Genomic DNA, 20,755 nt, shown 5'->3' on the forward strand with positions numbered 1-20,755 from the left:
TCAGGTATTTAAAATATGTTTTATTATAAACAGAATAAATATTGGGTTCATTTTGGTAACATCTACAAACCCATATACTGCAATAGAGCTTTGCTCAATAAGTTAAGAGTGCACATTAGTTTAGGAGTTATGTAAAATACAGTAATGGCTGCATTAGTACCAACAACTGTTTAGCATGAATGGAAGGGAAATATATCCTTCCTCACAAATTTCCAGTACATTCAATGCAATGTGACCCTAWTTATTGTCTCGGTTAAATTGTCTCGGCCCATCTTTCTGTTTTGTATCTACAGTACAATGCATTTTCATTTACAGATCATTTACAACCATAATGACTTCCTTCAGTTAGTGATACAATTGTACACATGCCATACTGTATTTGAAATTTTGAAATTTAACTCAACTAATTCCCTAAACCGGCCCCTTTGGGAATAAAGTGGATTCATGACTTAATGCGCTGTTTTCCCAAACAAGCTGGATCAAACCTATTATATAACAACATAATAATGGCTGTCCTGAGGATTAGTGAGAAAAATTACATTACGTCTTTTGATAAGACCACACCAGGCAGATAAGGCATGATCGAAGGACAAAGCATGTGTAGAAGTCTGATTATACATTTGATCAACATTTAGAGCACAATTTAAAAGATGTTATATAAACATACACTGCATGGACAAAAGTATGTGGACACCCCTTCAAATGAGAGGATTCAGCAAATTCAGTCACACCCGTTGCTGACATGTGTATAAAAATCGAGCACACAGCCATTAAATCTCCATAGACAAACATTGGCAGTAGAATGGCCTTACTGAAAAGCTCAGTAACTTTCAATGTGGCACCATCACTTTTCCAATAAGTCAGTTCGTAAAATTCTGCCCTGCTAGAGCTGCCCCGGGCAACTGTAAGTCTTGTTATTGTGAAGTGGAAACATCTAGGAGCAACAACGGTTCAGCCGTGAAGTGGTAGGCCACACAAGCTCACAGAACGGGACCGCCGAGTGCTGAAGCGCGTAGTGCATAAAAAAAATCTGTCCTCGGTTGCATCACTCACTACCGAGTTCCAAACTTCCTCTGGAAGCAACGTCGGGAGCTTCATTAAATGGGTTTCCATGGCTGAGCAGCCGCACACAAGCCTAAGATCAGCATGCGCAATGCAAAGCGTCGGCTGGAGTGGTGTAAAGCTCGCCGCCATTGGACTCTGGAGCAGTGGAAACCCGTTCTCTGGAGTGATGAATCACGCTTCACCATCTGGCAGTCCGACGGATGAATCTGGGTTTGGCGGATGCCAGCTGACCTAATGCATAGTGGTCTGGAGCTGTTTTTCATTTTTTGAATTTGAGTTTATTTATTTTTTACAGGGACAGTGCACATTAATCAACGTTTCAGTYAAAGTGCCGGTTTTAGCCAGCTGGCTAATTTTCAACCGCAGTCCCAGGGCAGGTTCGGGCTAGGCCCCTTAGTTCCAGTGAAGGGAACATTATAGACGATTCTGTGCTTCCAACTTTGTGGCAACAGTTTGGGGAAGGCCCTTTCCGGTTTCAGCAGGACAAAGCCCCTGTGCACAAAGCGAGYTCCAWACAGAAATGGTWTGTTGAGATCGGTGTGGAAGAACTTGCCTGGCCTGCAGAGAGACCTGACCTCAACCTCATCGAACACCTTTGGGATGAACTGGAACACCGCCTGCGAGCCAGGCCTAATCGCCCAAAATCAGTGCCCGACCTCACGAATGCTCTTGTGGCTGAATGGAAGCAAGTCCCTGCAGTAATGTTCCAACATCTAGTGGAAAGTCTTCAAAGAAGGGTGAAGGCTGTTATAGCAGCAAAGGAGGGACCAACTCCATATTAATGCCAATGATTTTGGAATTAGATATTTCGATGAACAGGTGTCCACATACATTTGGCCATGTAGTGTATCTACATTTTGGAAGGCTGAGAACATCCTCGAAGGTTGTTGTTATTGTTTAGGACACAAATTAGGCACAGCACTCTGTCTGAGGGAAAGAAGGGAAGGGAACACTGCCGCTACCTCTCTCGCCAACTAAGGTGCATGAATTGAGGTGCAAACTGAAGTTGAAAGGAGATTCAGCAACTCTTGGTTGGTGAAGTAAACAAAATAGCTTTTTTATTGTCAAACCAACGTGTTTTGCCTTTTGGCCTTCTTCTGGGTTTTTACAGAAGTATTGTGTGTGGTATGTATTGAGTGTAATATGGCAAGGACAATTGGTCTGATTTCTGCTACTTATTTAATCACATCATATTTTGTTTAGCTTTTCTCATTGTGATTGGTCCCCGAGTCCATAAGAGGCTTTTTTGAAATGTATAAAACCTAATTTTGGTTCACTTCTGTAAAAACCTTGAAGAAAGCCAAAAGCAAAAATGCATTGGTTTTAATTGTAACAATAAATAAGCTTTTCTATTTATTTGTCCTCCATCAGTTGCTGTCTGAGGGAAATAACCCAATGGACTGAGATTAGGGTTTTTGGCACTCAGTCTTTCAATCACTTGATGAATGTCCTTGTTGTCTCATGAGATTTTCATGTGGCACTTCACACACTGTTCTTCCGGCCAAAAGCCTAAAACACAATTCTTAAGAGGCAATCTTCTCCGTCTACAGGCCAGAAAGGCAGTAACAGGCAGGCAGTCATGATGTCAAATGTATGGCAAGTACGGCAACCACAGGGAAGAGATGGGATTACAGTATTCAGTCATGGCTGCTTCTGTGGAGTTGATTGTTTTTAAGGCAGATAGCACAGTTCACTGCACTAGCGGAACACTAGCGTCAGGTAGTAGAGTTACACCACCTATATGGACACAAAGCTTTAGGGTGTAGAGGCTCCAGGGGCACCTCAGAAGTCCTTGTCCCAGCCTGACAGTTCGTCTGGTGTCTCCTCCAGCTCTGGGGGAAAGATGTCAAAGTGGCTGTGGTCCATCGGCCCCTTCAGCTGGGAAGAGGAACATCAAAGAACACCGGTCAGATACAGTCACATCCAAGCACTTCTTTAGCGGTCATGTAGTCTTTTTTTTGTGGTAAATGTAATATTACACATCACCTCTCTCTTCAGTGGCGATATGAGCTTCTGGCGTCTCAGCCCCTCCCAGTTAAAGCCCTGGAACCACCTGCAGGATGTCACAAAGAGGCAGCTGTTCATTTTCTGTCAGAACTACAGATCCCATCATCCCCCAGTGCCCACACACTACACCAGAACCAATACAATACAGCACAGTCTGTATACTGTAGGTATGGCATTCATGCACAAGTTACTCCACAAAGACAGCTCTCACCCTACAGGACCCCGTTTCAAGCAGTGGGGAAAAAATACAATTCTTCTACAGGAAGCCACACACACACACAGGAGAATGCAATCATAGCAACACCAAAAACAGAATGACGTCCGTCTGCTAATAGGGTCACTAATGTTTTCATACCATTTCTAACAAACATCATTCGCCTACACAGAACATCTGTCCAAATACCAAACATAAGTCAAAATGGCACTCGCCATTTTATAATTTGCTCAGTGAGTTGAAAACAAAACCATATTCCTCCGGCTTCAAACATTAGTGCTCTGATGATTTGAGAAGAAGCCAGCTCTGCCAGTCCTATGGTCTATTAAGGCTCTACTCTGCTGAGTAGGGGGACAACTGCACCCCCCATTCTCACAGCTAATTGCTCCCAGGTGAAAGTGCTGTTTGTTATGCAATACTGCCTGTTGTGACATGATACTGAAGAGGAGGGAGGGAAAGGTGCTCATCACACAATTATTTGCACAGTGCAGGGAGAATTTCACACCAATGGAAGTTTTAATACGCTTCTGATATGTTTAGCCCAATGTCTCTAAGTGACTGAATGATCCATTACCATTAACGTTCTGAGAACCATATGTTTCTTAGAGAGTGTGGTTGTCCTATGGTTATTTGCATACAAACATTCTGGGAATGGTGCAGGACAGTTGCTTGGCTTTGGAACATTCTCAGCAAATTTAAGGAACTTTACAACAACAACAAAAAGTAATTTTCTTGGTAATTCATGAATTTATCAGAACGTTTCTAAAAGTTCAAACATGGTTACATTTAAATTAATATTTGGTAATGTTCTAGGAACGTTCTCCGACTAGTTTGACATTGGGAATGTTCTCAAATAGTTCAGAATATGTTAAGAAACAACATTCTTCCTTGGGAATTTCAGTACTTCAGCATAACATTTCCTACAGGTTTCCTCCCAGTTCTATATAAAGTCATGTTCTCAAATTGTCCAAAGAACGTTTCAGTGCATCATACATTTTTGGGGATATCTGGATATTCGAAACACACTTGTTTTAACAAACTTTGTTTTTAACCTGAGTACTGCTGCGCGCAGGAGAGGCTGGCGCTCTAGTGCCGGTAAAATGGGAGCGAGCAGACAGCGGCAGATAGAGAGAGACGCTACTCGGCTACAGCCAAGACTAGATAGAAAACAGTGTGGCTGCTACAAGTTATCATCCCATATAATAGTGCCTGTATTGACTGGAGTAGCCTAGCCAGACTGATTGAAGCTACATTTAGCACTTTCTCCCCAACCCCATTCATATAAAACAACAGCCAACCATTTGGTTGCTCGTTGTAGCCTACTCCTTATCATTTCGCTAACTTTAAATTACGTAATTTTATTCCATCTTGCATTGCATTAGTGAACTCTGACTACATTTGCTATGCTTTGATTGGCCAAGATAAACAACTAGCTATACACGTGAATGCTACCGGATGGCTACCGGTCTTTTTTATGGGGCGCATGTCATAAAAACTACATTGAAAAGTTTGGTGTTTGATTAAATTAATTATTTTAAATGTCATTATATATCCTTGTATGTAACAATATCACATGCATATATTAATTTAATTTAGAAAAAGCCTTTACAGTGTTAAAATAGGCCTATACATTTTTGGGCCCAAAAATGAATGCTCACACGAGTATTTGAGTATTCAAATAACCGTGCACATCTCTAGTTCAGAGAACATTCTAAGAATGTATTTAAAAACAGTAATTGCGTTCTCAGAACTTTATGAAAACTTTCAATAAAAACCACAAGAAAACAGTAACATTCTAAAGAATGTTCTAAGAATGCTAAAAACATATACATTCCCCTCTCAGCAAAACTCTCTATCCTCACTCTTGTTAAGGGTGTTCAGGTGTGTTGGCTGCGCCCCTAATTGGCCACACCTGATCTTAATGAGTGCTTGTTTCCTTTGAAATCGGGTCTGTTTGAATAGACTAAAATGAACAGCTTTGTATGAATAAAAAAAACATAGTATGTTAGCTCCATCCTGGTGGCGTAGTGGACTAATTCCATGGATAGAAAACAGAAGATCATAAGTTTGAATCTCACTGACGCTGTGTCACAATACAACATAAATGTGTTTGAGTTACAAATTAATTTCTCTCTCTGCTTGGAGTTCAAAACAGCTAAACTAAGATAGCAGTGTTAATGGAACATTTTAAGGGAGTTATTTAAAGAATTTGTTCAAAACATTCACAAAATGTTGAGAATGTTTTTGAAAGGTTATTTACTACCTTCAAATAACCTTACTTTTTCTGTTCTCAGAAGGTTAATAAAACATCAAATCTCCCAGGAAAACTTTCAGGGAACCATAGTAAAATGTTCTCAGAACCTCGCTGCAACCTAAAACTTTTGTTCCCAGGACAAGCAACATTTTCTTCCGTTCTTTTTTTACCGGTCAGGAAACACATGACTTCGTTCAGAGAACCAATCGGAAACCAAAAACATACGTACCCACCTACAACTTCCAAGGAAACGAATCTGCTAGCTGGGTAGCCTACTGGTTATTGAAGACACCAGTGAGCAAGCTGTTAAACCTGAGCTGGATTCGTATTGCATTGGACCAGAAATCCATCAATGGATTAATCCGTTAAAGAACACCAATTACAAATTGTATATTTCAATTGTTCTTGTATCCTTGTATGGTGCATAATTAGTATCACAATAGCTGATGAGTGTCTAGGATATTGGATCTGTCTAGGTGTAGAGTGGTGTTGATGATGCTTCATTAACAAGAAGTGGACCAACTTGTGTTTCTTAATGTCGATGATGCCGTTCTTCTTATTACCAAGCCTGTCCACAGGGTTAAGCCTAGGAGAAGGAAATGATGCATGGGTCTGTTATTGTTGACAACCATCTGGACAAACAGAATGCTGATAATGTGATTGCAACTAATACCCTATACACATGAAAGCAGATTGATATTGTGCAGTCTGTTTGATTCAGAGCTGGTCTGGTTTGACATGTGATTTCCTGATGACATCAATGCAGGTCACTCACGGACCAATTACTCGCAATGGTTTTTGTCTGGTCAATTACTACAGGCCCAATTGCTGTGTGACTGAGCTGGCAAAGGGTTTGAAACATGGTGCTCACTAGCATTATCCAGTAGCCTATCGGTACAATATAAACATGTTATTTTGTAATCTGAAATGGTGACGCAAATAAGGGTTGCACTACATAGTATTGTTTTTGTGTTGGCTTTACCTCAAACAAAGTAGACAGACAGATACACTGCTTAGTTCATTCAACTACAGCCTCTTATCATCAGAGGCACAAACCCCTACTGGGTTAATAGGCATAGSCTAAAATCTCAAATTTCCCATCTCRCCAAAAAGTGTGTGTTTGTATGTGTGTGATMAATAAAAATGARTAATAGTAAGCTGTCCCTGACAACACTTCTATTGGCAAGCAAAGCAGCAGTTTGTGATGCTACAACCACATACTTGCAGAGTCTCCTGATAAGGTCATCGGGGCGCTTGCTGATCCTCTTGGGGAAGTCAACCTTTTCAATCCCATGGAGGACCATGGTGTAGATCTTAATGGGGTCGGTTCCGGAAAAGGGTGGACTAAAAGAGGTACAAAACAGAAACTTAGGGTTCCTGTTAATGGTGACTATAGAAAAAAAATCATGGTTTCATGGACATGCTGGAAACACTTAGACAGCCCAATGCAGCCCAAAAAGCTATCTCAAATAGTCTCTCATACACTCAACCTCTCCATGTCAAGCTGGTTACCATGGTTGCGGAATGGGGCCCTAATGCCTAATGGTTCCTCTCAAAGTGAAGTGTTCGTAGAGACAAATTGAAGAGCAGCACCATTTTTACTAGTACTGTGAGCCACATGTCAGACTGTCATAGTGACCTGCCAGTCAGTAGCTCAAAGATGAGGATCCCCAGAGACCAACAGTCAGCTCCAAAGTCATGGCCCTTGTTCATGATGACCTCTGGAGCCACATACTCTGGGGTCCCACAGAACGTCCATGTCTTCTTCCCCAGGCCTATCCTCTTAGCAAAACCAAAGTCTGCCTAAGGAAACAGACAGATACTGTAACATGAACATACTGTATATGACTATGTACAAACAACTGAAAATGAGCAGTGATCAAATTAAGGTCTATTACCATTTTGACATAGCCTTCTGCATCCAGTAGTAGGTTCTCAGGTTTCAGGTCTCTGTAGATGATTCCTCTGGCGTGGAGGTAGTCAAAGGCTTCCAGGACACAGGCAATGCAGAAGCGGGCTGTCTGCTCCTCAAAGGAACTCCTGCATCACAGTCAAGACCAACATTCAGACACATACTAGGACTTAATACTGATGATTGATTGGCATTATTGATTCCAGGGTTTTGGGTGTTTTCGCAGATGTAAAACAACCTACACTCACATGTCCCGTAGTACACTCCACAGCTCCCCACCCAGGCAGACCTCCAGTAGCATGTACACATATTTGTCATCTCGGAATGTCCGAAACAACCTAGAAKACAAAGTGACATTTAAGAGGACTTAGTGCACAAGGACCATCTGAACAATACTAGCGTTACTGTTCTGGAGTTCTTAAAGACATGAGGTCTTCTGCTCTGCAGTATATTTCTTTGGATGATGTACTTTCAAGCAGTTAAGCTGCCATTTGTTTCGCATTGGATCTGTTTGTCAATTGAGGCCCAAAGAACAACTCTAGGAATGCAGATGGAGAGAAAGGACCATTTTGAGAGAGGGAAAAGAGAGACGTGTGAGGATGGAACAGAACTTTCCTTTTTTGGGTGGCAGTTGGAAGCTGTGTTTGCCCAGGACTTTTGTCCTTGAATGTCAGAGGGCAAATAAATCAAACATCAGTCTACACTCAGCGTTGAGACACCAGACAAACTGACATTGTTTAAAGGGACTCCTTAGCAACTCCTCCCGGACCATAGAACATCTCTCTCTCTCAAGAGGAAAAAGTTCTAACTTTTCTTTCATGAACCACTTCTTGTCTCAAGGTCAACACCCTTCACTTCCACAGTCCCCTATCAATCTGAGAGCTGACCTAAGATACAAAGGCTTGTCTGTATAGGCTATTCAGTGAAATGAGACCTTTCACTTTCAAGTCATGGGAGTCATGGCAATGGAACCATATCACTTGGGAAAAAATAAACGTCCCTTTGTCGAAAACTGTAGAAGATCATGAGCATATTTGTAAAAWATCGTACAAATCTTAAAAATAATCAAAAGTATGTAGGGAAGARTACTGCCTCATTTATATTACACATTTGACTTTCTGTTTGAAACCACACTCTAAACATGCATTATTCATATACTAGATGAATACAATACACGCTTTATTAATTTCCATTGTGACTAAAAACAAACACTCTCTTCTCTGTTTCATAGGACAATGAATTTGTCCTTCACTCAACTGTTCATTTATGCATTCAGCGGACACACGAGGTCCTACTTTGCATAAACCGACCTACTGCGATTGCATGATATTGTATAATCATATGTCGCTTTCCTCAAACAGTAGAAGAGCATCTTTCAAAAAGCAATTGGTGATAGAAAATAGAGTACAAAACCTATGAGATGTTTTACATGGGAGGCCTTGTAAACATCAATATGGGTTGTCTACCTCTTGCTCTTGGGGTGAACGTGATTGTCACAAGGTCCATTTCACTGTTTCATTCCAGGTGACAGCAGTCTGGATGAATGGGTACATTGGAGATCCTTGACACTGCTACAAACAGGTACCATGTAAAGTACTCTAGGAAAACCATGTCAAAGCTTGAAGAAAAGCATGAATAAAACGCTTTGAATGTTTACAATGCTTTGGGGACTCTGTAATGGGCATTGTTGTCTGAGGATAAACCTTGAGGATCAGAGAGCAGCATGAGCACATGACGCTGACCTGACTATGAAGTGTGAGTTGGTCTGCTGAAGGATGTTCTTCTCAGAGTAGATGTGCTCCTGTTGTCTTGTGTCCACAATGTGCTTCTTTTTAATACACTTCAGAGCAAATGTGGTGTCTTCATCTCTCAGTTTCACCTGCAATAAAACAATTACTCATATTGTTTACATATACACTGAGTATACCAAACAATAAGAAAACCTTCCTAATACTGTGTTGCACCTCCCCCTTTTGCCCTCAGAACATCCTCAATTCGTTGGGGCAAGGCCTCTATAAGGTGTCGAAAGCATTCCACAGGGATGCTGGCAGATGTTGGCTCCAATGCTGTTGTGTCAAGTTGACTGGATGTCCTTTGGGTGGTGGACCATTCTTTATACAGACGGGAAACAGTTGAGTGTGAAAAAGCCATCAGCGTTGCAGTTCTTGACACAAACCGGTAAGCCTGGCACCTACTACCATACCCCGTTTTTAAAAAACATAAATATTTCACCTTTATTTAACCAGGTAGGCCAGTTCAGAACATGTTCTCATTTACAACTGCGACCTGGCCAAGATAGCGCAAAGCCTGTCTCTTATACACATCTAGATGTGTATAAGAGACAGACGTCAAACACCTGTCTCTGATTGAGAACCATATAAGGCTAATTTCAAGTGACCTAAACAAGAAACACAAAACATATAATGCCCACCCCAACTCACGCCCTGACCAACTAAACACATACAAAAAATAACATAAAACAGGTCAGGAACGTGACAGTGCGACACAAACAACACAGAGTTACACATGGGATAAACAAACGTACAGTCAATAACACAATAGAAAAATGTATATACAGTTTGTGCAAATGTAGTAAGATTAGGGAGGTAAGGCAATAAATAGGCTATAGTGGCAAAATAATTACAAGTTAGCAATTAAACACTGGAGTGATAGATGTGCAGAAGATGCATGTGCTAGAAGAGATACTGGGGTGCAAAGGAGAAGAAAAAAAATATAACAATATGGGGATGAGGTAGTTGGGTGGGCTATTTACAGATGGGCTATGTACAGGTGCAATGATCGGTAAGCTGCTCTGACAGCTGATGCTTAAAGTTAGTGAGGGAGATATAAATCTCCAGCTTCAGTGATTTTTGTAATTTGTTCCAGTCACTGGCAGCAGAGAACTGGAAGGAAAGGCGGCCAAAGGAAGAGTTGGCTRTGGGGTGGCCAATGAAATATACCTMCTGGAGCYCATGCTACGGGTGGGTGCTGCTATGGTGACCAGTGAGCTGAGATAAGGRGGGGCTTTACCTAGAAAAGACTTATAGATGACCTGGAGCCAGTGGGTTTGGCGACGAATATGTAGCGAGGGCCAGCCAATGAGAGCATACAGGTCGCAGTGGTGGGTAGTATATGGGGCTTTGGTGACAAAACAGATGGCACTGTGATAGACTACATCCAACTTGCTGAGTTGAGTGTTGGAGGCTATTTTGTAAATTACATCGCAGAAGTCAAGGATCGGTAAGATAGTCAGTTTTACGAGGGTATGTTTGGCAGCATGAGTGAAGGATGCTTTGTTGCGAAATAAGGAAACCGATTCTAGATTTGATTTTGGATTGGAGATGCTTAATGTGAGTCTGGAAGGAGAGTTTACYGTCTAACCAGACACAGGTATTTGTAGTTGTCCACATATTCTAAGTCAGAACCGTCCAGAGTAGTGATGCTAGACYGGRGGGCGGGTGCGGGCAGCGATCAGTTGAAGAGCATGCATTTAGTTTTGCTTGCATTTAAGAGCAGTTGGAGGCCACGGAAGGAGTGTTGTATGGCATTGAAGCTTGTCTAGAGCTTTGTTAACACAGTGTCCAAAGAAGGGCCAGAAGTATACAGAATGGTGTCGTCTGCGTAGAGGTGGATCAGAGAATCACCAGCAGCAAGAGCGACATCATTGATGTATACAGAGAAAAGAGTCGGCCTGAGAATTMAACCCTGTTCAAAGACACTTATATCTTTGTCTTGCCCATTCACCCTCAGAATGGCACCCGTACAAAATTCATGTCTCAATTGTCTCAAGGCTTTAAAATCCTTCTTTAACCGGTCGCCTCCACTTTATCTACACTGATTGAAGTGGATTTAACAAGTGACATCAATAAGGGATCATTGCTTTCATTGAAAAAGCAGGTGTTCTTAATGTTTTGTACACTCAGAATATGTTAAATWGTTTTTATAGCAACTGTAGGCCTATGCCCTATGCTGTTGTTTTGGACATTGCTTCGGGTGGTGTGACCCAAACATCAGGCCACTCACCAGCTCTACTCGGCCGAAGCCGCCCATGCCCAGTGTTGCTATGACCTCCAAGTCCTGGAAGGGGTCATGGGTTGGGATGACGGCGATCCTCTCCCTGAGCCGACACACCTCCTGGGCCTCTGGGGACGAGTCGATAAGGGGGGAAAGGGGTCTTTGGAAGGAAGGGGAGAAGGGAGGGGGCATCATTTGGGTTTAATGGTGCACTSCTAAATATCTGTTTCTGCAGACAGTGAGGCCCTAAAGTTTCTGGGGTGGGTGGGTATTTGMAAATGTAGCTGCCATTTGTTATTTGAATTATGTGTGGTAACAGTAATTTTGTGGCCTCCACTACTCACAGTGCATTTCTTCTCTCGTCGCATCGGGAGAGCTCTTCAACGTATTCCTTCAGGTATGCCTGCAGTTCCTCATAAGTGCCCACCATCTGGTTGAAGTTGCTGGAGAGGTAGCACTGTTTTTTTTTCTCTCAAATCGCTTTGGTGCAATTTTCACAAATAACGTCGTACTTTTTCACAACTCCTAGTACAAAACTCTAAACAGATCATCAAAAAAGCAGTTGTGTCAAAACTCTAAACACATMATCAATTGACTGAGTACAACACACAAAATCATACAGTCACTTTCTCACCAAACTTAATCAGTGTTTCATCTAGAAATACATGTTTCGCATTGCAACACATGTTCATATAAAGTACTTGCCTCGCACAATTTAATTCTCATATCACTTTTGCTTCGACTGTCTTCTCATTTCTCAAAATAGCTTTTACTATTACTTAATCCAACTGCCCTTAATTGATAATCACTTAACCGTTGGGTAAACCTATAGATTTTAAACTGGTTTGTCTACTATATACAGATTTTAAGAACTCCAGAACTAAAATATATGTTTGTAAAGTATAAACATATAAATTATGATATATACTGTAATGTACAATTATGATCATGACTAATATGATTTGACTCTAAACTAATTTTAAACAAAATCTGATATTGACAAGAACAGAGATGTACTGTATGTAACAAATACATCCCCTATACAGTATACATTAAGTTGCCGGGGTCTTCTGCTGAGGGTTCTTTACACTGATTTAGTCAAATTGTATTGGCCAACAGAGTACTGTAATACATGCCATTTACACAGCAGACGCTTTTATTCAAAGTGACAGGAGTAAGTCCCTACATTTTTGTATTTAACCCCAGTATGAATTTAACCCACAATCCTGGTCTTGCTAGTGCCATGCTCTAACCAACTGAGCCACACAAGACCCCTACAATAGAATTCTTTAAAATGCAATACCTGATTATCATAGATAATGACTACTTGTACCGTTCAAGTGCCTGGACTACGTGGGGGAAACATCTCCATTTGTGCAGCCATATCTGAAGATGGTGTGGTAGGGCGTAGGCCTCTACTTGGGTCTTACAATGCTGCACACCTCATTGAGTTCCTCAATGAGATTAAYCAGGCCTGTCAAGGTGAAGGGGTCATGTATGTCATTGTGTGGGATAATGTCAGGTTCCACCATGCAGAGGTGGTTCAGGCATGGTTTTGGGCCCATCCTCGACTCCTGACCCTTTACCTGCTCCCGTTTTCTCCTTTCCTCAACCCTATCGAAGGAATTATGATCATCATGGAGGTGGAAGCTGTATGATTGTCAGCCACATGAGCCTGCCACCCTCCTTCAGGCCATGGATGAGGCATGCGATGACATCAACCCTGATCAATGTCAGACTTGGATTCGCCATGCCAAAAGGTTTTTCCCCAGGTGCATGAACAATGAGGACATACACTGCAATGTGGATGAGAGCCGAATGGCCAAATGCTCAAGACAGGCTTGATGCAAACCAGTGCCTGCTAAACATTATGTTTCTTTCATTTGATTACACTGTTAAAGGTGTCCTCAATTATCAAACCTTTGATCACACATGGGATAGAAATMATGGAAATGTGATATTCAGTCAATTTGAATGGGGTAGTGCAAGTGTATTGCCTAATGTGAAAACAGTGTAATGTACTACAATTTACAGTACTATAGCATATTACTTTCAGCACTTCAAAGGGCAATTTTGAAACATGTATCTTGCATTTTTTCCCTATTGGATATAATGGTTGTTAAAACAGCTAAATTGAGATGATATCATTATGTTGCTTTGATGATTAAACCAATGTACTCATTATATTTCACAGTAAACTGATATTTTGGATCAGTGGTTATGTGGTGAAAGATGTCTCCAAACAAAATGAATGCACAGTGAAAGGTTTTGAAAGACTGGCTGCCTTGCAAGTGTTACCAGTTTGGAGTTTTGTACTAAGTTTTGAAAATTCAACACGTTCTTGTGAAAATTGTACCAAAGCGATACAAATGTTTTCAACACATGACTGTTGTTTCATGTTAGTATTTGTGTACGAATGTTTAGGTGTGTGTGTATGCGTCTGTGTGTGTGCAATGAAGCTACTCACTCTCTGTCCACCACCAAGCACTGTGTGTCATTCTCAGTGGAGATTATGTTTGCTGAACGCACATCCTCACTGGAAAGAGACAGACACATTTAATCAGCAGAACTACACAGAACTGAAACCAATTGAAATTCACCACATAATTATACAATAGCTGTTTGATAATGCATGTCTTTGTCACCAGACTAACATTCCATGACCCACTACTCTACAATATTGTGAAAGGATTTGATTGAAACTGCGGTGGTAAAATGTGTGGGTTGTCAGTCAGGGGGCTAGCCTTAAGAATTGATTGATATACTGCAGGACAAATACATTTTAACATGGGAGAAAGAGGGAACCCGAAGTACTATGTTACAAGTGTGTTTGAACTTGGTGCTCAAGACAAACCAGGCCAGAGCGATTTTACCCATTGAACATTTTGAGATGGTTAAAGAGATCAGTAAACAGATCTTACCTTATGAGCGCTTTTTCTCCAAAGTAGTCGCCCACACCCAGAGTCTTTATCTCCTGAGGCTCAGTACAGCCCTCTGTGGTCTGGGTGACACACACCTGGGCAGAAAACACAGCATGTTAAGTGCTATCTCTTTTTCCCTCGATCCAAAATGGCTGACTTGTCTGCAATAAGATTGCATGATCTATCATGGTTTGATAAGAGCTTTAACTGCTCTGTAATGCCAGAGAGGAATGTGACTCTTTTCAGCAACAAAGATGAACAATGACATTTGGGTCCTTTCTCTTACCTCTCCTTTAGCTATAATGAAGAAAGTGTTCCCTTCCTCGCCCTCCCGAATGATATACTCTCCTTTATCAAAATAGTCCTAGGAATGAGACAGAATATTAACTTTTTACATCAACAAATCTTCCCAAATCACCAGTTATGAAAAAGTCTGGTTAGAAAAACAGTAAAGGCTCACAATTTCCAGACAGTCAACGATTTTGGCAAGCTTCTCTTCTGGCAGGTCTCTCAGCAGAGATACACTGTACAAGATAAGTACACAGAGAGTTATTGGGAAAAACATGCAGCTAATAATGTGGATTTAGCATTGTGACATAGCGCCAACAACTTCAAAGATAACCTTGTTAATAGGATACAGTCAGGTCCAAAATGATTGGCACCCTTGATAAAGATGAGCAAAAAAATACTGTATAAAATAAATATTACAAATAGTGAGCTATATCGTATACACCCCAAAATTGGGAAACTATATTATTTTATCCTAATACAATTGCTCAGAGAAAGAGATTTTTTCTCTAAAAGATAGGGGTCAAAATAATTTGCACTCCTGTTTTCAATACTTTACGACACAAAACCCACCACTGGTGAGCATGGCCAACGAGCTCTATTTTCATGTCATCCAACAAATGTAAACGCCTGGAGTTTTCTAAACCTCATTGGCACTTGGATTGGAACCATTGCTATGGTCAGATTTTATGAAAGTATAGTTCTTTGGCCATGCAAACCAGTGGTGGGTTTCGCTTCGAATGAAGGATGCATATGAGGAAAGAACCCCATACCTACTGTAAAATATGGTGGTGGATCTTTGATGTTATGGGGCTATTTTGCTTCCACTGGTCCTGGGGCCCTTGTTTAGGTTAACGGTATCATGAACATTACCCAGTACGAGGCCATTTTAGCCAAAAACCTAGTTGCCTCTGCCAGGAGGTTGACACTTGACAGCAAGTGAATCTTCCAGAAAGACAAAAGCCCCAAGCACACATCAAAATGTGGGCGGCAGGTAGCCTAGTGGTTAGAGCGTTGGGCCAGGTTGCTAGATCAAATCCCTGAGCTGACAAGGTAAAAAAATATGTTGTTCTGCCCCTGAACAAGGCAGTTAACCCACTGTTCCTAGGCCGTCATTGTAAATAAGAATTTGTTCTTAACTGACTTGCCGAGTTAAATAAAGGTAAAATAAAAATCAATGGCCATCTCAGTCTTTGGACTGTGGTTTGAATTGAAGAGGGCAGACAAAGGATATCAAGGATCTGGAAATATACTGTATGGAGGGATGGTCGAAGATCCCTCCCAGTGTCCTCTCCAATCTCATAGAACATTTTAGAAAAAGGTGCCAATATGATGAGATATTGAACTTGTTTAACAAAATCTCTTTCTCTGAGAAATTGTATTAGGATAAAATAATATAATTTTCCAATTTCTTTGAGGATACAATATAGGTTACTATTTGCATTATTTATTTTAAACAGTATTTTTTGCTAATCTTTATCAAGGGTGCAAAAAATGTTGGACCCGACTGTATATGCGTTCGCAAATCAAACTGTCCTTCAATCTTCCATTTACATCAATGCCCGTTTCAGGCTTGAGGACCAAGCTCCTACATGTACCTGCGTAGGAAGCTGAAGTACTCTTCTTGCGTAGCCTGTGTAGATTTCATCATAATACTCTGGAAGGTCTGGCGGTCCAGAGCCCAGATATGAGCCTGGGATACAGCTGGGCATGGGAAATTACAAGTCCAATCAACACACCATATAAGATCAGACATTCACAGGGCCGGATACTCTTATAATGTTATAGGAGTTGGCCAAACATTCCATGAACATTTACTCATTTTAATATCTGAAAGAGGTATAGTGACTAAACTGCTTGGAGTAACCCTGGATTGTAAACGTATATATCGCTCATGGCTCAAAGTAGAGGAGAGATTGACATCATCAATACTTGTTTTTGTAAGAAGTGTTGACAAGCTGAATGCACCGAGGTGTCTGTTTAAACTACTAGCACACAGCTCAGACACCCATGCGCACCCCACAAGACATGCCACCAAAGGTCTCTTCACAATCCTCAAGTCCAGAACAGACTATGGGAGGTGCACAGTACTACACACACGTACACATGGATGTTGTATTGTAAATATGTGATAGTGAAGTAGTGGCCTGAGGGAACACACTCATGTATTGGGTAAAGTGTAATGAAACGTAACGTCATGTAATATTTTAAATTGTATAACTGCCTTAACGTTGCTGGACCCCAGGAAGAGTAGCTGCTGCCTTGGCAACAGCTAATGGGGATCCTTAATAAACACACAAATACAAATACTATTCTATGCAAGATTAGAGGAAGCAACTGTTGAGTAGGAAACTGTGTGAGATATGGTTTGCATATTCTAAATGAGGATGTAATAGTCCCTTGGTGACTTCTCAGAAAATCATGCTGCTTTGTGTCATACATGGATACTTTTGTATGTCATATGCATGGTTTGTTGCATGATTGCACTTGAGTATGAACACTTAGTTTACGATGTGTGTGGAGAAGTACTGTATCTCAAAGGGGACTAAAATAAAACCCACCTTTCACTGTTGCAGTTCTCTTACAGTTGTACAATATAGCCAACTCTCCAAAGGCGGTCCTGGGACGCATCTCTCCGAGCAATTTGCCGTTCTGCATGACCTCTAGCAGGCCATCTGAAGACAAAAAAACTTAGCATGAGTATAGACAAACAGCTAAATACGGTATGTGCTGTGTACGTGCTACAACCCACAGACAACCCCGTTGTGAAGAAGTTACTAAAGCTGTAATCTCCTATGGGAAGATTCTGCATGTAGACCGAAGATTCTGCCGGGACTGAATGGGATGCATGAGATAATGAGCAGCATTAGTTCTGGTTTGCGGGTTTTCGTCATGTTATTTGGACAAGATTGGGCGAAGGAGGTTCTTAAACTGCTTTGCCTCAAAAACTTTGCATAGATCGGAAGGTGTTTTTTGGGGGGCTGAGAGTTTGTGGGTGGAGTGGAGACTTTTTTGCCGGAACTTTCAATTTCAAACGCATATGGACACAGAAGTCAATCACGCAGCAGACCAAATTACGCAAGATTTTACTTCTGGGTTAACTGAGATTAATAAAGTTGATATGACCTGCCAGCACATAGAGGTAGTTCCCTGGTTCTCCCTCCTGGATGACCAGTTGGCCCTCAGTGTAGATCCTTTCATACATGCAGTCCACCATCTCCCTCATGTGCTGTGGATCCAACTTCTTCAGGAAGTCATTGTTCATGATGGCATCATTGATCAGCTTCTTGGTGCTGGGAGCAGGAGGAGCACAGTTAAGAGGCACAGAGAAACACCTCCAAGTAGACACTCTCTACTTTTAGAGGTCAAAGGTTCACTTCACCTACAAATCAATATTCATCCAACGTTTAAGTTGTACGCCAAATATCAGATATCAAATATCAGAATTTTATTTTGAATAATGTAGTTTTATTGCCTCTGGCTAACTGTTCTGAACTAAATGATTCAATATATTACACACGTACATTAACAATGCATGCAGTGTCCTGGATAGCACCCTCAAAAGCAGATTTCACATTATTTCACCTTAAACAGCCCCCTAAACCAAACATACAGTAGGGGCCGCTAACTGGTGGTTGAGTTTGCACCACCATGAGTAAGAGCTTAAGTTAATCACAAGAGACTTTCAATCAGGCCATTACTACTGTATTTTTACTACCGCATTCATGTTTGATTATCATAGATGGACAAAGCACTATATTTTCCCTAGTCTCTAAACCAGTCACATAGAAGGAGACAAACGGATGATGTAGTACCATTAGGCGTGTCAGTTTCCCCCTGCATCCCTCTTAACTATAAGGCCTCTAATTATTACATCAGACAGCCGAGGGCCAGTCCATTAACCTAAAATGGACCTGGTGAATGGACTAAAGCAGGAGAGTAGGGGGCAGGCAACCGAGGTCTGCTTAATTAAAGCCATAATGATCCAGCCCATGCATATTGCATATAGATGCTCAGGCCTTTGTTTCCCCGTGTGCCTTCCTATTCTCCCCAATGCTAATACAGGCTTTCAAATCTCCTTGGAGTGGCAGACACTACAAAGGCTTGGACAGAGCTCCATACCGTCTTATCCTTTCAAGAGGAGGATTGGGCCGGGATTCAATCCGATTCAATCCGATTTGGACAATGTGCCATTTAAAGGTCATTTACGATTAAGCCGGCAGTGTTTACCCTGAATGTGTTCTCCGCAAACGCGGGGACATTGCTTTTAAAACGTGCATTGCGGACAAAGCGTGATCGGATTGAAAACTGTGCATGCACAGTAGCCTACACCAGACTCCGCTGAGCACAAATAATGATTCAAGGTAGGGCTTTATTATCACAGATCCAGCTGATTGCTTTTAAACTTTGGCGAACATTTCTGCTTGCATGTCATGACATGTGTCCAATTATCACATATGTTACAATGCAACTGGGTTTATATGTGTAAAGAACAGGCCTTTGTGAGTAAACAAGAGAATAGGAACAAGTAGTCTGGGCTGTCCACCACTACATGGAACTGTTTTGGAGTTATTAACCCTCCAATAACCTCAACAACATTGTGTGGTTCTGTTGATCTCTGACACCCACCTGGAGTCCTTGCGAACACGTGCCCTCTCTATGGACACATGGTGGGCTCTGAAACCCCCACAGAAGTGCCCTGAGGTGGGCTCGGCCGACACGCCCTCCTTGGCCTTGAGCCTACGGTGGACCTCCACAGCCACTCTGTGGAAGCGGGTGGGACCCTGGTTGATGACACTGAGCAGGCGGTGGCAGTTGGGAGTCAGAGGGGAGCGGCCTAGGCTGTTGTAGCCGATGGCATCCTGAAGCTTTTCTATCTGGGAGACTTTAGCCTCCAGCTCTCTCTGCAGGCTCTGCAGCTGCAGCTCCTGGGATTTTAACTCCTGGTCCCTCTGGGCCAGCTCTTCTTCCAGGTGGGCTATCCTGAGCCTCAAGGGCTCCGTGTCACACACCTTGAGGCTGGAGGCCAGGAAGCTGTCCTCTGGCCGTGGGGCTTTGATTGAACCGTTGCCCATGGCCAGCTGTTGGCTGGCCACCATAGGAAAGCTCTTGGTCACCCTCGTCTAGTCACTGATATGTCTCCGTCCAGTGGCCGGTGAAAAGTATTTTCTCCCTGAGGAGGAATTTATTTATGTTATACTTTCTGCTATAATGCCTTTAGGAATACAAATAGATGTGATGTGCAACAGAGAATCTTGAATCCACAGGAGACACATCCCTACGATCATATTTCAACAACTAACTATCTCTAAAGAAGATAATAGCATAAATGGAATTCGGTTTAACCTCCAAGGAATGAAACTTGGAAAAAATTGTGTACATGACTGTGAAAATAAGGAAGCCTAGATTTCTGCCTTCATTGCACAGAACTGATACATTATCCTATAACATACATGTTGCCATAACTGAGATACAATGTATCAATATATCTTGAGAATGATATTCTATAATAATAGACAGAGAATGTTATTCTATTTCTATGATATTGAAACACTGACATGCATTTGCTGCAGCAACACAACAATAATACTGAATAAAAATGCCACGTGTCAATTGTTTTTGTCATTTAGCAAATGCTCTTATCCTCCCGAGCGATTTACAGTTAGTGCATTCATCTGAAGATAGCTAGGTGAGACAACCACATCACAGTCATATATGTAAGTAAATCATTAGATAAGTTCACGTCACACAGTCACATCATGTTTCCTATCATAGCCTAAATGTAATTGCACCACAATTTCCCAAAATAATACCATATCTATCGAATTTTAGAAAGCAAGCTGCTATTTTACTTACAATATCGTGGAATACGTACCCGACTTCTCGAAATGTAATACCGTAGACTTTTTCATAAAAGCTATGAACGAGCCTCTCCAGGTATTCAAACACCTGTATAAACAAAGGTCATCTCCTTCGAATGGACTGGAATCTGTGACATCCTCCTCAAAAGCTTTTTCTCGTAATGTTGAGTACTGATGTGGTAATAATAGTACTTCTACTCAGTCCAATGACGGCAAAAA

The 20,755-nt window shown here is 41.6% G+C and overlaps 1 protein-coding gene across 3 annotated transcripts; it reads right to left on the bottom strand.

The window, feature by feature from the left end:
- On the bottom strand, window positions 1–20,750 carry LOC111951584 (cGMP-dependent protein kinase 2). 3 transcript variants are annotated; one of them, XM_023969748.2, is made up of 19 exons: window positions 20,551–20,750; window positions 19,305–19,848; window positions 17,802–17,968; window positions 17,237–17,350; window positions 16,274–16,379; window positions 14,848–14,911; window positions 14,674–14,751; window positions 14,388–14,482; window positions 13,934–14,002; window positions 11,811–11,909; window positions 11,476–11,626; window positions 9,195–9,331; window positions 7,701–7,790; window positions 7,439–7,580; window positions 7,180–7,343; window positions 6,762–6,884; window positions 6,064–6,126; window positions 3,052–3,118; window positions 1–2,943 (listed from the first exon to the last, which is right to left on the bottom strand). In XM_023969748.2, the coding sequence occupies exons 2-19, from the start codon at window positions 19,772–19,774 to the stop codon at window positions 2,848–2,850; spliced, it is 2,295 nt and encodes a 764-aa protein (XP_023825516.1). In that variant the 5' UTR covers window positions 19,775–19,848; window positions 20,551–20,750; the 3' UTR covers window positions 1–2,847. The 3 variants fall into 3 exon arrangements, with proteins under 3 accessions (XP_023825516.1, XP_023825515.1, XP_070290999.1); XM_023969747.2 differs by lacking the exons at window positions 1–2,943; window positions 3,052–3,118 and having other exon boundaries at window positions 4,072–6,126; XM_070434898.1 differs by lacking the exons at window positions 1–2,943; window positions 3,052–3,118 and having other exon boundaries at window positions 4,072–6,126; window positions 20,532–20,750.
- Window positions 20,751–20,755: the final 5 nt, after the last annotated feature.

This window comes from Salvelinus sp. IW2-2015, linkage group LG25 (assembly GCF_002910315.2).
Source record: "Salvelinus sp. IW2-2015 linkage group LG25, ASM291031v2, whole genome shotgun sequence".
Taxonomy (NCBI): Eukaryota; Metazoa; Chordata; class Actinopteri; order Salmoniformes; family Salmonidae; genus Salvelinus; species Salvelinus sp. IW2-2015.